The sequence below is a fragment of the Limulus polyphemus genome, unplaced genomic scaffold (genome assembly GCF_000517525.1).
Source record: "Limulus polyphemus unplaced genomic scaffold, Limulus_polyphemus-2.1.2 Scaffold1496, whole genome shotgun sequence".
Classification (NCBI taxonomy): domain Eukaryota; kingdom Metazoa; phylum Arthropoda; class Merostomata; order Xiphosura; family Limulidae; genus Limulus; species Limulus polyphemus.
Genome location: NW_013667106.1, coordinates 39,802 through 58,432, shown reverse-complemented (window position 1 = coordinate 58,432; position 18,631 = coordinate 39,802). Strand labels below are relative to the sequence as shown.

At 33.7% G+C, this 18,631-nt stretch overlaps 1 protein-coding gene across 1 annotated transcript in view; it reads right to left on the bottom strand.

Annotated features, from left to right (window-relative positions):
* Positions 1-4,321: 4,321 nt before the first annotated feature.
* Positions 4,322-18,631, bottom strand: part of LOC106463838 (heat shock protein 67B2-like) — a 16,714-nt gene continuing 2,404 nt past the window's right edge. Inside the window, exons 2-4 of the mRNA XM_013923917.2 lie at positions 6,603-6,722; positions 4,849-5,011; positions 4,322-4,469 (exon numbers count right to left, since the gene is read on the bottom strand). Of these exons, the coding sequence (XP_013779371.2) occupies positions 4,403-4,469; positions 4,849-5,011; positions 6,603-6,722 (350 nt within the window). The 3' untranslated portion in view covers positions 4,322-4,402. The remainder of the gene's footprint in view (positions 4,470-4,848; positions 5,012-6,602; positions 6,723-18,631) is intronic.

Here is an 18,631-nt window from a genome sequence, read left to right as displayed (position 1 = left end):
GGGGACGGCTAGCGCAGATAGCCCTCGTGTAGCTTTGCGCGAAATTCAAAACAAACAATTATTTCTTTTTCTCTCTCTCTCTCTGTTCTATACAAAGCTTTCTATTGCATCAGCCAAAAATTAATGAATAATCGCTAAATGATCAATGATCCATAGATATCAAATTAAATATTGTTTTAATTATAGTTCAAATAACTTTGTTTAACAATGATTATTATTATTTATATAGTTCTTCTGGATCATTACATAGAATGTATGCACTACATTTGCTTATGCGGACTTTGCCTTTTATGTATTATTTATTCAGACGTGAAAAGGAGACTAGTGTTATGTTCCATTTTCTAAAGGAGGTACGATTAGGACTACATAACAGTCTTCATTTTAAGCGTAAAAGTTGTCATCAGACCAAAAAAGTATAAATAAGTTCAGTAGTGTCGAAGAATCCTTTATGGCCATCCAGAAAAATCACAATGGAGTCTTATAATATATATAAAGCGAATGTCGACATCAATGACTTTGCCGTTTTGGGGTACTGTCAATATAGGAGGAAACCATACTCGGCTTGAAGAGATGCTTTCTTCAGTCTTTGAACACATTTCTCAAAAAAAGAAAGCAACTTGGAAGAGGTAATTTGATTCGTTTTAAGCAAAACTGAAGCCTAACATAAGACGTTTTACAAATATTTACGGTATACTTACATTTTTTCTAGAGTAACGTTTTAACCATATACAACCATATTATGTCTGGCGTCAGTCTTCGTAAAATAATTTAGTAACGAAATTGACTCAAATAATATTTAGTTCTGAATTTGTTGTCGTTGTTGCATAATTCATTTTGAGCTATTGAAAATTAAAGTAATAAATCTACATCATAACAGTAATAACGAAAATTCAAGCTATATTAATGAAAAAAAAACCTTCATTATATAACGTTGACACTAACTTATGATGTATTATTTTTATGTTTTATTTGGGAGTAGGAAGAGTTACTTTTTAATTACAGAAATGCTCCAGACATGAAAAAAAAGCATTTTGTTATTAAAGCTGGCAAAGTTGGCAGTGAAAGTTGTTCGTTGATTATTGTTAGCATAATAATGAGTGGTCATAAGGAAATCTGGTTGTGCTGTAATTATTGTAGAAAAAACATAAAAGCCGTTATTTCCGGGAGTATGTACTAAATTTTCTAGTGCTTGCACACTACATATAATAACAGGAAGAAAACGTTGTGTTTTTAATTGCTGTAAAAGCATAAGTTTATGTAAATCAATGTATAAACTTTTAGCAACAGATGATCTCGTCTATTTTGCTTCTTGGTCTTGTCCTCACATAAAAAACAAAACAATATCCCGATATCCTTTGAAGGGATGGTTATGATTACTAAAAATTCGTATATATATTCTTTCCTTTCTATATATTCAAATGTAAACATACAATTATCAAATTATACAATTCGGGACCTAAGGATGATGTGGCCACCTCACAGCTTATAACGTTGTTTGATTCTGTTTTCACTCACTAGAAGCAGCAAACCAGGAAAAAAGATGTATTAAGATCACCATTATGCAGTGTTGACTGTCAATTTCTTGGAGCTCGGAGATTATTTGTGCCCTATAGACCAAAATGCAAGTTGCGTCGCCACGTACATAAAATAATTAATCTTTTACTTGCGTATAATTTTAGAAGTCAAGGATATGTGGACTTGAAATGAAGCTATTTTTTGATAATTAATATAATTTGTAGATAGAGTATCCTTAAAAGTAATTATACGCATTATTTTCTTTGTCGTCCTTAGTTGTCAGCTTTTACCGTTTTTAAGATCTTGAATTTTCTCGATAATTGAGAGATTCATTTACACTGTTATTTTATATTTACATCCAATTTACTTTAACTTTTTACAAGTGTTAGAACAGATGTATAATTAATGTATTGGAAGTTTAATAGCCTAATTCCCAGTGTTTAGAAGTCCCCATGTGATACAGGTTGAAAACAAAAAAACAATTGTTGATTCTCGTGATAAGAATTTAGAACACTATTTTTTTATCTGTTTAATCAAAAGATACACAGAAGTACTATAGCATATACTATATTACCAGTAGTGTTGGGACGGCACACCTTGTTCCACCAATGGAACACAATTTTAACAACGAAGTGGACTCGTCTATGGCATTCAGTACCGTCTGGAATCTCGTACCTGCTACCAGTCGCCGCTCTTCTTGCAAAGCACCTCAAAGTGTAGTAAAATTATAGTATATGCATTTGTTATTCTGAAAGTGGCATTCCTAGTTCTGTTCATCTGATCCATGTTGAGCTTCGAGCTGGCCAAGGCAGATTTGGATTATGTTTGTTTAAAAACACTGTTAAACACAGTTTATGGCACGGTATGTTATCAAGCTCAAACGGATGTGGTCTTTTTCTATAGAGAACAACAACAAAAAACAGTAAACGGACCAAACTGACAGAAGTCTTAATATTGGAGAAACTAGTTTCGACACATTCGTGTGTTCTCTTCAGTCTTACGTGAGACTGAAAAGAACACACGAATGTGTCGAAGCTAGTTTCTCCAATATCAAAACTTCTGTCAGTTTGGTCCGTTTACTGTGTTATTTCACTTTGTTTTCTTACTGCTACACACGACATTGTGTTATCATATGATGTTTCGATAGAGTTCCATTAACTGACATAATAAAGTCATTCCCCAGATATAACTTTCCGACAAGAACGCCATGACTCTCTTAACTAATACATGTGGATAAAGTCCAGAGTAGAAACAATGGGTAACAGAATTTATCCTTCCATATAATGATAGTCCATTGTTATTCATACCAGTTTCGATGCCGAAGCCACTATGAAGATCACTGTGTTGTGTTTATTGCTGTGCTTAGCAGCTCATGGACTGTAATACACCCACGAGGTCCAGAAGCATGACGTCTCACTACAGACCTGGGCGATTTCGTTTCACAGAATATTTCCTATTTCTTATAACTCGAATAGTAATTTATTCGGAGCGGCCTGTCTGATATATACAATAGCATTTTCGTTGGTTTCCTATTTTTTTTCAGTATATTAACCACAGTAGACCTGAGAGACACCCAACAAAAATATCTTGAGCATTTGCACTTTCCACAACAATTTTAAATGGAACTGGATGACGTGGCAGATTCTCACCTTTGTAAACCCTACACTGCAATGCACCATAGAATTCAAATGCAGATTCAGTGGGGACGGGTTCATTCCTTGTTAGTGGCATGCTATCCAAGTTGTTTTGATAAAATTGTGAAGATTACAGTACAACGAATCGCAAAAGGGTAAACCTAGCGACATGTTAAAAACCTGTAAATTAGCAAAAGGTTTATTAGTTTAGCAGGAATATTTGAATATACCTAACAGCATAAAATAAGCTGCATTATGTGGCTTTGCTTTTTCGGAAAGCGATACTTTTTACTTGTGTTATTACAATTGAAAATATTTGTTGATATATAGTTTAAAGATTCTATTTTGTTAAAATCTTATTCACATAACTTTTAATATTGGTACCTGAATCCCATGGGAGCGTTACTATGGAGGTAGTTTCATATGGTTTTTCTAGTTAGTAATTTACATTAGTGTACGAAGGTTTTTCTCTCTTTCTGGTTACTACTTCTGTTGTTTAATTTTAGGTTTTAGATAACATATCTTATTTTAAAACTGGGTTAATACTTCCAAAAAACATGTCTTAAGGACGTAGTCCAGTAATTTACGTGATTTTTATGATCTAATTATTTTCATTCCTCCACTTTATTTTTCTGTATCGCTATTCTTCAGCCTTTTACTCGTGATTAAATTTACCTCAATTTTTCTTCCTTCACTTTTTTCACATTCTTGCTTTCTTATTCTGCATGTATTCTAGCTGTTCTTTAAAGTTCAAAGTATTATTAAATATTCGTGGACCAGTATTTACCCTAAAATTATCGAGGAGTCCTTTTAGGCCTTTTTAAAACACATTTTTCTGAACTATTTATACACCACGTTGCTTGTGGGGCCATAAGATACGAATTATACAAAAATGTTAAGAAAATGTTCTTTATATCTGGAAGCCGGTACCAAGTTCCATTATTCTATGTACTTCTTGTTTAATTCGAATAGTACAATGGGTACAATGTAAGGCTGGTTCTGGCAAAGATGAGAGCCTGTACTTCTTCGAAAAGAACTTCTCCAATGTTCTCGCCTTTTAACTATGTTTATAGCAAACTATTCGACTTATATATAGATCAGTTTTGAGAAAGAATGATTCTACATCCACCTGACTGAAAATTAAAATTTAAGAGATAATGCAAATATAAAACTATATTTCGTAGTATCTTTTATTAATAGCTTCATGATAAAGAGAAATAATGTAACACAAGTTCCTTTTAAAACGTAGACATTTATGGAAAAACAACCTTTCCACCTTTCTCTACCCAGTCGAGAAAACTACCACAGTAGCAACGAATCCTAGAAGAAAGAGATAATGTAAATAAGTTTAGAAATATAAAAAGGTTAGCAATAAATTTATTTAGAAATAATTAAAGTTTTTAAACATCAATTTAAACTTTGAGAATAAATTGTTTTCTAATGTAAATGTTGTTTTCCACATACTGTGGTATTAACAGTAATTTCAAACGTTTGTACAGTAGAGAAATGAGCTATTAGTGGCGACAAATTGGCAATGAGTAATAGTAAAATGTCAGTGTGATATAACCCGATTAAGTTTTCCATCAGTCTGCCTATTTTTACCCATGAATAAAACGTCTATGACATCGTCATCTAGTGTAATAACCTGTGATGTGTTCTTTAACTGTTATGATAACAATAATAAACCATCATTTCATACTTGTTGTAGCCCAGTTTTTCCAGTATCTGTATGGCGTCTTTAGCCCTTCGACCTGACCTACAAGTTATTATAATATTCTCGTCATTTTTAGAAGGTTGAGAAGACCCATATTTTTTCTCAAACTCGTTGGGTAGCAAACGAAAGGCATCTTCTACTTCAGCAACTATTAAAAACAGTAAAAATATACAGAAACAAAGGAGACACAAGGCTTCCCGAACAATAACTTTGATGTATGAAAATAGAGAGTAATTTAAACACCTTGATAGTTAAGTTATACATTACCATATAGTTCGTTTTATAAAATTATAGATTTCCCATTGTTTAATGCTTGTAATAGTTGAAAACAAGTGAAAAGTACAATCTATATTACTGTTACGTCTTACGATTCGGTGACGATAGTTCTCGTTTAAACTAGATGAAAATTTATTAAATGAAATGAAATTACAAAATATGAAATACATACGTCTCTTTCTGTATTGTCATTTTAAAGTTAGGTGTAATTCAAAACAAATATTAAATTGGAATCAATACATATCACACTGGAATACAGATTTTTACAAAAAGGTTGAGTACGTTATATCAAAATAATTTTGAACAAACAAATCAGCAAGTTACGTGAAAAGCACAGCTGATATAAAGTCGCGATGGAATATAATGTATCAGAATTACATTTTGACGTTTCGTAGATAGTGTGATGCTACGAAATTTGACCGTTTTTGGAAAGGGTACGTAACACTCTTTCTTGATGCAAAATATTCTCACACTCAGACAATAAAGAAATACTCAGGTCGGGGATTTATAGATTCCATGACAAGGGGATATCTCTCGTACATGAATAAAATCAAAAACAAGAAATATGTACCAACGTGGGGTACCAGGACCATTTTGAAAGAGATCTCCAATAAGTTATACCTTAGCTACGGTAAGCAAAGTGGAGCGTCATTTAACAGGAGAGAGAATCCAAGAACACAAATAGTAGTGGGAAAAACGGTTCACGTGCCCCAAACAGCAGTGCGCAGCATTATCAAGAAGTATTTTCGTCTGGATAATCGATACATTTCAATTATACACAAATTACTTCCAAAGCATATCCTTTCAACAGTCACATACCTCAAGCAGCTGGAGAATGAAACGGGTATTTGGGCTTTCCTACGAGTGGGGTGAAGAGAAATAAGTTTCTGAACATCCCTTGTTTGATTTGACCTTGAATTCATATTGAATTCAGAGTCAGATGATTTAAATCAAAATCCCTATCAAGTTAAATCAAATCATGCGTACCTATGAATTTCTGTGTCTACAGGGCTGTTGAAACGCGATTTGAGAAACCATCGTTCTTGTGCACTAGATGACATATGGAAAGCAGACGGGGAGTATTAGTATGCTTTTAGCACGACAGTTGTAAGACAGGGCCTTTTGCAATGGAAAGTACGCTGCAGGGTTTTTGTCAAGATGCATGGACATCAGAACGTTGCGACATGGACTGTAACGAAGTGGTGAAACTCTATAACTGTTTTAATATAATGTACTCAATCTATGTTTTTAGTGTAAAAAGGGCCAATCTATAATGAAGGAAATCTTTTATTATCAAAATTTCAACACTACGACTTTTTCAAAACATTTATTCTTCAAATATAATAGAATAAGTTGGTACAGTAGGAAATTATTAAAGAAATACTCTAACTCAAAGCATTTATCCAGTGATAATTAGTGTTTTTGTTGTAAATACAACAATATTTATGTAATGTAGAACTTACGTGGTATATTAAGGGAGCCAGGTATTAGGCCTACGTCTTTTAGTTCCTGAAATGTCCGTACGTCGATTAAAGTCATCTTATTGGCTTTCACCAGGTTACAGAGCTCATCATACTTAATTTCTGAAACATGAGAAAATACGTACGTGTAAGTTTGAATCTAAATGACTGCTTTCCATTTTTTAGTTTGTTGGAATTGAATTTGTTTCGCTGCGGTAACATTTTGAGACTATACAAAAAATTTACTTTTACTCATATAGGGTTCCCCAAAAGTTTGACCTCAGGGATTACGCTGCAATCAACCCATAAGAAAAATTATCATTTTTACATGGAGCTAGAAGTTTGGCAACGCCCTAAGATTAATCTCTTTAACTGTATTTAACTACAAATCTGAAAACTTATAATGCATTAAAGAGCTCAACATTCGCAAGCGAATGCGACATGTATTCGCCACGCAATCCCAAATTGGCCAATTTTGACATCGCAGAAATCGAAAACTGTCTATATAACTGCTTTGGACCTACAAGAAAGTATCTCTGTACCAAATCCCGTGTAAATGTGTTGGCATACACACGAATAAGTCACGTAAACCCCAAGTTGTACTATCCTCGCTCAGTAGTATTTTACTAATTCTCTAAGTTGAAAGATGAAAACCTCGTTAAGCCTCGTTTTCCTAAGAGCATCAACCTCCTGTCACTTGCATATGTTGAGTAAACATGTGCGTACTTTGACCACTAGAAGTTCAAACTCACAGATATCATCAGATTCATGTTAGACGATCCATCACTTTCTGGAAAATGTAAACAAATGTACGTGTTGCTGATAAGAGTTTATCTTCAATATTGATGTATCTTTTGATAAGTAATAGCAGAGTTTACTTTTTTGTGTGGTACATATCATAATGATATTATCTCGCGAAAAATCACCATAAGCTTCAAAGAACTGATAAATATAGACAGACAATAGTTTATATTGCATACGTGCTTTTACAATTTATAACTTATGTGTTACAAGTTTATCATATATCGACACAAAAACAGGAGTCAACCGTCTGATGTTTACAAGTTTCAATAAAGTTCGTGATGTTACACACACACGCACTCTGACAACTAAGGAATCATTATATTGAAAACATGTGTTCGGAAAAATAATATTTCATATACAAATACAGGGTTCATGACACATGAAGTAAGTGAAATTGTGTCACGGTGTACCCCTTTCTATTAATTTTTTCAAATATGAGTGTATTTTAGTACATTAAATGTAATGTTTATTTTAAAACATCAAATGTAAGTGTATTTATACAGCAAAAAAAATCTATTATATTAAACCTGTGTCAGTATATGTAGCACTAATATAATTATACATTCCATGTCTTTAAATATGTAACTATTTCATCGAAGCTTTTAAGAGAAAATTGATATTTTTATTTAAGAATGATATACTGACATTTCATGATTAACTTTCCTAACAAACGTTTTATTCCAGGAAAACTTCGAAATACCAGGCTTAAAATACGCAGATAACGTCGTTAATTACATTTATGGTTTACTTGCTTGTTTTTAACTTGTTTAGAATTTTAAATTAGCAACAAGAGATGTCACATGCACATAATTGCATGGCTGAAAGACGTACTTACGTGACATGCTAATAAATTGTGATAAAAAAACGAAGTAGTTACTCCCAGTGAACAATCTATTGGTAACAAACCTTTTTTTTATTTTTATTTTTGGCGAGGTCAGCTCCGGCAGTAGAATTGCGCGCACGTGCGTACTGTATTGAGATTTATAAATATATAAAGAAAAATGTTTAAATTTCATTGAAGTGAAGTGTAAAGATAGAGCTAAGGTATACATAGGTATAAGTGTTTGGTAAAATAACAGAAAGCAACATTTAGTAACTATATTTACTCAATAATTGGCACTAATTGAAGCAACGAAATCAACTCCCTTAACGTAAGTCAGAATCTTACTGAGTGTAATATCGTCCATGATAATAAAATCTGTGTACAATATAACAAATACTTGAGAAGTTGAGCTAATCCTAGTTAATAACTTATAAATGACCGCATGATTCATGTAATGAAAATGTATCCTATTAAATAAAATGTTTGTAACACATATTTTTCATGGATACTTCTACTTAGTGCACCGTAATAAACCAGAGTAATTTGTTTAGAAATAGAAAATTATCTTGTTTAGCTGTTTATAGTGAGTTTGTATGAACAACTTTTCAGTCTAGTTAGAACTTTTCACTAATCATGGGGTCAGCAGCGATGACCTGCAGTTGTTTATAAAGTTCACTCCTGTTTGCCATCAGTTTCTGCTTTTCACTAATCATGGGGTCAGCAGCGATGACCTGCAGTTGTTTATAAAGTTCACTCCTGTTTGCCATCAGTTTCTGCTTTTCACTAATCATGGGGTCAGCAGCGATGACCTGCAGTTGTTTATAAAGTTCACTCCTGTTTGCCATCAGTTTCTGCTTTTCACTAATCATGGGGTCAGCAGCGATGACCTGCAGTTGTTTATATAGTTCACTCCTGTTTGCCATCAGTTTCTGCTTTCTTTCTTCGTACCGCTTCCTGGTAAGAAAATACTACATTGATAGCAGAGGCAGAAATGTACTGAGGTTTTTCTCATTTTGTAATAACGATGTAGTAGGTTCCGGTCTATCCTCGTAACTTCGTCTTTCGTCGATCATACACAGTTTGATGGCTACGATTATGTTTTTTTTTTTGCTCGATGGTGCATTTTCCACTGTCACAAGTTTCTGCGACATACATCGAGTTCAATCTTAAGCCATAAACTTTCCACAGATCCTTCGCCAATGATTGTGGACATTGACGCTTAAGCAGATCAAAAGCACAAAAGTAAATTGTTGCTGTAACAGGGGAGTTGACAGTTACGTGGTCGAATGGGATTACTAAGATTCCAGTTTCTTCGGCCATCTTTCTCGTGATTTCAAGGTATGGTTGGACGTTTGGCTTGGGAACCTCCATTAGCTTTGAACTCTTGTACAATTATCTTGTTGATGGTACCAGGAAACATGCTCAGCCTTATCACAATGGCTTTTGGGCCTGATGAGCTCTGGTAAAAGACGAAAAGCCTCGTCGGCACTGTAGTGTTATGGTTTACATGTTTTAATGTATTCTCCTTTGCTTTACTCATGGATTATTATAAATAACCACATATTCTACTTTATAAACGAGGAAGCTGCTCTGAGTTGAGCTGGGGTGTGGTTTTTGGAGCCGTTGCTGTTCTAAGTGTTTTACTTTGTGATATTTTCCACTTTTATTTAGATTTATTCAAAGTGTTTTGTGTATTCGATCTATAGATTTTAACAATCTCGTTATACGGCTATTCTTCCTTGTATAAAGCTGTAACATATCCAAAATTCTTATTCTACCGCGAATATCTTGCCATACCGAATAATCGGGAATCATCTATGAACAAAATACACTGGTGCTAAGCATAATATCCAAAGATATAACGGCTTCACTTGCAGTTACCACCACTACATGAACATATATAGACCTTACAAATCAAGTATGATTAACCTTTTCTACGTGTTCTCGAAAGAATATTTTCACAGACAGTACCATACCGTCCTTATTCTTTTTGACTATTTATAGAAAAATGGTGTAAACCAGATTTAGTGTCTATCTTTCTGAATTAAAAATTAATAACGCAAAACATTACTTTGCCTGTTTTAAATTACCAATTGAAGCGAGTAAAAACATTAAATATTTTGGACAATTAAGTAAAAAAGTAAATGCAAAATTTTTTCCCTCCACAAAATTTCTATTGTTGTTTGAAGTATCAGGAATAAGATCTAAGAGATAAATTTGTATATTTCGATCAGTAGCTTTAGATACAGTATTGGAACTAATATTGTAAACACACAAGTGATTTACAAACAGTAAGTAATGACAACTAGATGATGACTTTATCAATGGTATAATATCATTAGAGTTTTCTGAATGACAAACCAACCACGGTAACCCATCTTGTGCAGTTCAATTCCAGTTTATTATTATTATTTTTTTTACAGAGATTGGTTAGTGTAGGCTAATATTAAGTTCTGCGCACACTTTTGACGTTGCACGCTTTTGTTTTCGCCTCACTACTCATGCTAAATACTCGTCTGTCACGATCCGTCAAACATGTTTTTAACCACTATTATGTTTGTCTGACATGGTTTTAGTTTTCTATATCCTTGCTGACATCAGTTTTGACGCGTTCACTCGAGAGACATTCATTATTTTAGGTGTTGTATCACTGAAGATCCAGCTAGACGCTCATATACATTTATACATCTTTGGAAATCTGACATTTTAATTTTTCCCCTTTTTTTTTTTGGTTTTCTTTCGGAGAAATGTTCAACACCCAACAGTAACAGCATACTATTAATTTACAAAAAAACGCTAAAAAATAATTTAATTCAGAGTTAAATTACCATATAACTATATTCTCCCCTCTAAGATGTCAAATCTTGGAGTTAACAAGGCCAGATCTTTCCATATTTTTTTCCCACCCTGCTTATAATTTTTGGATTGGATAATCTTGTAGTTTTAAGATATTCTATCCGTTAAAGATAAATATCTGAAGCAAAAGATCCTCTTTACTTTAAATACTCGGAGGTCGACATCACCATCCGCCAACTCTTGGGCTGCTATTTACTAAGGAATAGTTGGATTGACCGTCACTATATACTGCCCTCACGGCTGAAAGGGCGAGCATGATCGGCGACTGGTTTCGATTCCGAGACCAACAGATTTTGAGTTGCGCACCCTAATCTTCAGGCCACTCTAGATTCAATATATAATGATGTGGGTGGTATGTCCAACTTTTCGGGGGGGGGGGGAGTAGGCTAAGGCTATTATGACATGGCAACGGGCATTTGGAAAGTCAGTTCGCCCACCGGTGGCTCAGCGGTAAGCTTGAGACTTTATAGCGTTATCAGTTGAATGTTGGTTCTTGCAATGGGGTCGTCATAGATAGCCCATAATGCAGCTTTGCACTTAACAAGAACTCAAACTTAAATCCCTTACACTACTACGAAAGACACTAATAAACATGAAACATTACTGTGCAGCAGAATCATGGATGGTACCTAAAAACTTTTATTTTTACAATGTTTCCAGTGCATCTTGACTGACAACACAGGCCTGCGATGGTTTTATTGTCTTTTATTGTTCTACAGTAATTCCTGTGCGCTGAATCCGAAAACGATATCCACTTTTCTCCGTCACGTACAGATTTTTCACAAAATGTCATAACGCAATACATAAAAGAAAAACTCTATCAAGTAAGGATTTTTTACAAATCGAGAAGAAAAGAATCTCTTACTTAGATCAAATTATTATTTCGTTTACCACAATGACCATTTTTTTTATTATTAAGTTTGTCAACAAAAATACAAACAAACTGAAGAAAAGGGAAGATTATTGATGTCAAACTAATATGTGTATTCATTCATCCTGTTTTTGTATGTGTGTGTGTGTGTGTGAAATCTACGTCTTTTAGTCTCAAAACTACGTGTTGTAAAAAAAAAGAATATTATTTTCAAAATATGCGTAGCTAATTATGGAAAAACCAAACCAACTTTTATAAAGTTTATATTCGCAGACTTGTGTAATTCAAGTATGAATTAACGTACATCCGTTCTGGTCGCCTAACACCTGTTATATGAAATATATATCTTTTGTTTTGTAACCCAGGTAGTAATTATAACGATTTTACATATGAATCATCCAGCCATCTTAAAAGTCAGCGTAAGAGTTGATCCTTGACGACACCTGTCAGACCCTGATTTTTAACCTTTCTTTACGCAATTAAATGCATTCTGTGAATTTACATTTAAGTTTCTCGATTACGTATTTGTAAAAAGAATGTTTGTTTTTTTGTACTCGTGTTGTTTCTGTTACGCTTGACACAACTCTCAGGAAAAACAATACATCGTACATTATTTAGAAACCATTAAGTTACCTGAAGCAAAACTGATGTTATATATGATCTCCAGATTTTAGGTATTCTTTATTATCTCTATATCTTTCGGTGGGTCAGCGGTAACATTAAGGACTTACAATGCTCAAATGCAGAGTTCGATTCTCCTCGGTGGACAGTAATTCATTATGTAGCTGTGCACTAAAAATATTCTAAAATAAAATTTATTCGTTTTCATTCTAGAATTAACCACTTAATCCAACCAATATATTAACGCGCTACTTACACACGTGTTCCAGGCGTGGCCTAGTGGTTGGCATGTCTGGAATGTAAAATCAAGAATTCATGGTTCGCGACCCTTTTTCGACAAAACGTCTTCCGCAGTTTGGGCCGTGAGTGCGCTACAAGAGTACCTTGTCATATCACACTATTAAATCAGCAGAGACTAGCCCAAAATTTGAAGTGAGTATTGATTTTCCTCTAATCTAGCAAAGTTATGGACGACTATGTGCAGATATACCTTGTATAGCTTTGCACAAAATTCTGAAAAAACAAACAAACTTGCACTTGTAATCAACTCCATTTGGTCACTTTCAAGAATAATTTAGCTCACGAGATCTCATAATGCTAAACTACTATACCCAACAAGTACGAGTATGATCTTTATTTAATGTAACTTTATGTGTTATTTTTTAAATTAGTAATTGATTTTTTTTCACAAAACTGCAAATTAAAACGAAATCTGGAAACGTTATGAATATTTCGTACACTGATAAAATTATCAAATATATTACAATTGTCCAATAGATAATTTACAAATAAAGTCTAAGACATAGAGGTACCTTACTGAATATGAAATAAATTATTAACCATGCATTCGCATGGTTAATGGTTAGCTTTCCGGGTTGCGGATCAAAACATCCGAAGTTCGAGCCACGATACGCTTCTGACCAAGTTCTGCACTTCCAGCAGTGGAAGAGTTATAACATCGACAGTCACTCTCGTTATTAGGTTAAAAATAGCCACACCGACGGCGGGTTTTGTTGACAGATTGCCCTCCTTTTGGTCAGCATTTCTGTCTGAACCTTAAAGGCTGTTTAACCCGTGTTTCGAATAAGGTGTTGTTCACGTTGAAAATACCGAAATCAACGCTCTCTGAAAACATCATGATAATGATATGAAACAATATTTCTATGCTGAACATGTTTTACATGAAGACAGATATTGTGAGGTTCCACAAGAATGAGCTAGGAATTAATAGGTACTATCATGAAGTTTTATGAAAAAATTTGACCTGATGTTATGCAAAAGCTTATAGGATGACCGTTTTCCATGAGGCAATAATGGAAATAGGGTTAACTTACCCGTTCACATGGTTCGTTTTCGTCAATTTAGATATTTACACAAAAGAGACTCATGCAGTCAGATAAACAAGTATGTTATTAGAGATCAAGAATGGGATCAGTACTGCGCATTTTAATATAAAGCAAGTGTCAGAAATTATTCATTTTCCACAAAAAGGTTCTCAATTCCAAAAAATTTGAATAATAATAATAAAGAAGACATGGATAGTTATAATTTGGAAAAACACCTTGAACATCACAATACACCAAAACATACGACACTTTTTCAAGTGAAATGTTTTTGGAATACAACTTCCAAACAAGACATCTTTGTAGAAACTATATTTTAAAGACACAATTCTAAAGCATTTTCTGCTAGAAGGTTTAATGTTTTTGTTTTAGGAAGTTCGATCCTGATTTGTTTAGGATTATATGATGTACAAGCTAGCAAGGGCGACTTTTAACTTATCTGTACATATAAAGGAGGGTTATTTGTCTGTCTGGTGTGACGAGTTATTGCGAGAAATTGGCTGAATCAATTTCTATGAAATTTGGTAAAATAATTCAAGCTGACGCCATAAAAAGAGGAATGAAACTGAAAGGCAATCGGGCGAATGTTTCGAGTTAGAAGATATTTCAATGTTCAATCTTAATGCCATGCATGAGATAGCAAAATATTTAAAGCGGACGTTAAAAATAAGTGATGTCTAAAATGAATCGCATGACACAGATACTTGTGCATCAGATGAAGGTTCGTGTGCTGCGGGTATCTAAGGTTTTACTAACAATACTACGGTCACTTTTTTTATAACATGGATTACTGAGATCAACCTAAAATTACAATTAACACTCCTAGTAATACCGGTTTAAACACTTTATGCTATTTATTGTGTTGTGGTAGAAATGACCGAAGTGTGAAACCAACAAATAAATAAGCGAATTTACAATTTTCAGAATTTTAATTAAGTTTGAAACAACTTCTAAAATGAGCAACATATATAAAAATAATACACAATAATCAGATCCAGCAGTCTAACCTGGTTAAAGACCAAATCAAAGTCCACACTGTTTAGTTTTATACAAGTGCCACTGTGAATTCCGTTTTTTTTTTTGTCTTGAATAGTACAGTCCAAAATCTAGTACGTTTCCTTCTTTCAGTTTCCAGTTAAAGATCGACAATGAAAAGGCTCACGGTTTTCATTCAGGTAAGCTTATTTATTCCACTAAGAATTCACTTAATATAATACCCAGCTTAACAAAAAGATAAATCCGCGATCTGTAGTAAAGCTACTTGACGTTAAGTTGCTTTCTTAGTTTGTTTTGCTTGGTTGCTCTGCTATGGAATAAGATAGTCCAAGCTTTTATATCTTTTCTCTTTCTTTAACTTTCCAACCATTAGCTAGTTTTAGCATAAGGTCAATGTCATTTAAAGTTCACAATTCCGGAAAGTTATTTTACAATAGTTGATAAGCAAGTTCCCTGGACCTAGAATCTCCTTGTAAACAACAGTTTATCGAAGTTCCTATCCTTTAAAGCTTCAAATAATTCTTCCTTTGAGAACTTATGACAGCAAAGGGAAGAGGAAGGTAAACCAAATGGTACATAACATCACGTGTGTTCAGATACTTCTATTGTTCAGAAGGAGCTGAAAGGGAAGCTTCAACCTTTTCTAATCTCTACTTTACCATGTTTACGAAATGAATATAAAAAATACAGTGTGTTACAAAACTAATGCACAGTGGCCCTAGATAACAACTGATAAACTATTACTACATATGACAACTATTCAAACGCATCTACTGTGTTTATGAAGGATAAATACGCCATATTTGTTGTAGAAATAAAGCTGCATTGTTCCTCTAATTCTTACTATAGTGAAATTCTGTTTCTACTGCTGCGATAAAACTTGTAACATGTTAAAAACCGCAATTATTTATCTGCAGTTTTCAGGAAAATGGGATTCATCACTGGATTTTCTCACAATTTTCTGACTTTATATTATCGAATTCGTTTATAACTTATGTGAAGTTGTTTACGGTGAAAGGGTGTAAATATAGCGTTATAATACATATGTAAGTTACTGTTGTATGCTTAGATTACATAATAAAGACGTAATAATACCCTAATTCTATTCTGGAAACAATATATATTCATCTATTATATATTATGTTAGTTAGGTAATGAAACTCGATTTTGTCTGGTATTTGGAAAACCTACCTTTAAAGAACATATGGGAATCTGAGTAAGATCTAAATATTAGAAGGTCACAGCGACATTCACAAACAAGAGAACAATGAAGAAGTTTCCACCGAACCTTTATATTTTCTCTATCCCTCCAAACATGCTCGCCCTTTCAGCCGTAGGAGCGTTATATTGTTGCAGTCAATCCCACTATTCGTTGGTAAAAGAGTAGCCAAGAGATGGCGGTGGGTGGTGATGACTAGCTGTCTTCCCTCTAGTCTTTCGCTGCTAAATTAAGGACAGCTAGCGCAGATAGCTCTCATGTAGCTTTGCGCGAAATTCAAAAACAAAACAAATGTTTCTCTTTCTTCATTCCAAGTTTGATCTCCAACGTAGACACGGAGCAGATAACCTTTTGTGTTAAAACAAACAAAATAATAAAATATTTCTTTGAATATTTATTTATACAGTTCAATATGCAACTTGTTTTAAAACGTGCAAAGAACTTCATACTTAATGGGTGTTAAACTGCTTTTCCGAGAAAATATTTCCAAACTTACTGCTCCATGTCTGTCATTGTGAGCATAAACTTAGGTAAGCAAGGGCAGTCTCAGAATATTGACCTCAACAGTTAGGAAATCACATTAATCACACCCATGATGACTATTAAATACTGCATTCCATAAAGCACAAAATATAAAACCATTATGTTTAAAAGCATTTGCTCTTGTCAACTCAGGAAAGTAACCAATTTGATATTAGTTTCTGAATGTTACTTACATTTGTTTCTAATGACACATTTTTTAAGCAACTAAATTTAAGATTTTTTATCTCAGGCATGTCGCAGCAAGAAAAAAAAAGTTATACTTTGTGTGGCATGCAACTTCCGCTGAATTTCTCTGAACACTCGTTTCTCGCATGATAAATTTTAAACAGACTACCATATCATTAGTGTTTCGCATAACATGAAGTCCCCATGGTGTATTAGAGTCACTTGTAAACATTAGAAACTACTGCAATAGTCGCAGCACAGTAATAATGTTTTCTCGGATTGCGGCTCTGATTTCGTGTGTCGTTGACCTTCGCGATGGCCAAACGAAGTCCAGTATACGCAGTACAGTTATAACAGTCATGCTTGTACTTATATTGATGATATTATTTAATTTAATTATCAAGGCTTTCTTAACACAGTCAAACAAAATTATCCACCAATCGCTTACGCTGGAAAAAAAAGTTTTATTCACTACATTGCTATATCAAACATTCAAGTTATTTTTTTTTAATAAAAGAGATACTTTTGATTTTCAAGTAGTAAACTTTTCATTTCCAAAGGCAAATATTCCAATTACGTTACAATATCTACTACTCGTAGCTTATTACTTGCCATAGCATTAGTTCAACATTACTGGAGCTCGTAAGCTCACAAATGGGGTTTCTCCTACATCATTTCGGACAAGAAAATTCATTCATTTTTGCGGGAAATACAACAATCTTCATGTTATAAAGTCCGAGTTCAAACGTTTTACTGGACATCCCGACGTTTTCAAAAATTTCATGTCTAACTAAATTTTGTTAATAGTTTTTCTAAATTATGAGCAAGTTTAATCGAGAATAATTGTATACGGTGTTAACCTAATTCTGGTGTGTTTTAACATAAATCAAATTGATGAAAATCAAATTTTTAACTGCTTAATCCATCTCAGCACTGCATCAGTTGTTATAAAGCAGTTTGTTAATGTAAATATAACGTATCAACCCTTGCTATGTCTGTCGTATCTCAGCCATCCTGAAGAACCCTCGTATTAGGGGAATGGCCTCGTCAACAATGGATATAGTATACATAGTGTATTTGATTGATATATTAGTAAACACTTTTATTTAATTTCACTCGGAAGTTCCTATTAATAAATTGTTCAAGGTAATATTGAACCATTATTATCAGACAAGGTAATATTGAACCATTATTATCAGGACCATCATTAGTTTACCCCCCCCCCCCTTAGTTTAAGCTGTTGGTACAGTTAATGCGAGTTGTATATCTTATGACATTTCGTAGTTAACTGGATTGTTAGTTTGTTAATTACATTAATCATTACTTTTCTCATGTTTTATCTTTCACTGTGTGTATAATACATTATTGTTTTTTTTTATGACTCTTAGCTTGGATATATTTGATATTCTTGCTATTGTCGTTGTTGTTTTGCCGAATATTCGCCGAGACACTCTGCGCAGACAGTCCCTAATTTTGAGCTGATAGATTAGAGAGAAGGTAGCTAGTCAACATTACCCATTGCAGACTTTTTAGCTAACTCTTGTTGGACCGAATACTGATAATCGACCATCACTCTTATAACGTACATACAGCTCAAAAGAGCGGAACGCAGTATTTTACAGTAGAAAGCGAACGTTAGTTCCGCAGATACATAAGTTCGGCAAGCTAACCATTGAGCCACGCCCGGCCCACGATTCAGTTATTAATTATTTATTATTTTATAACTTAATAAACATTGTATTTTTTTCTGCTGTACATTCATTACTCTCTTACTACCCTGGTCTTGGTTAA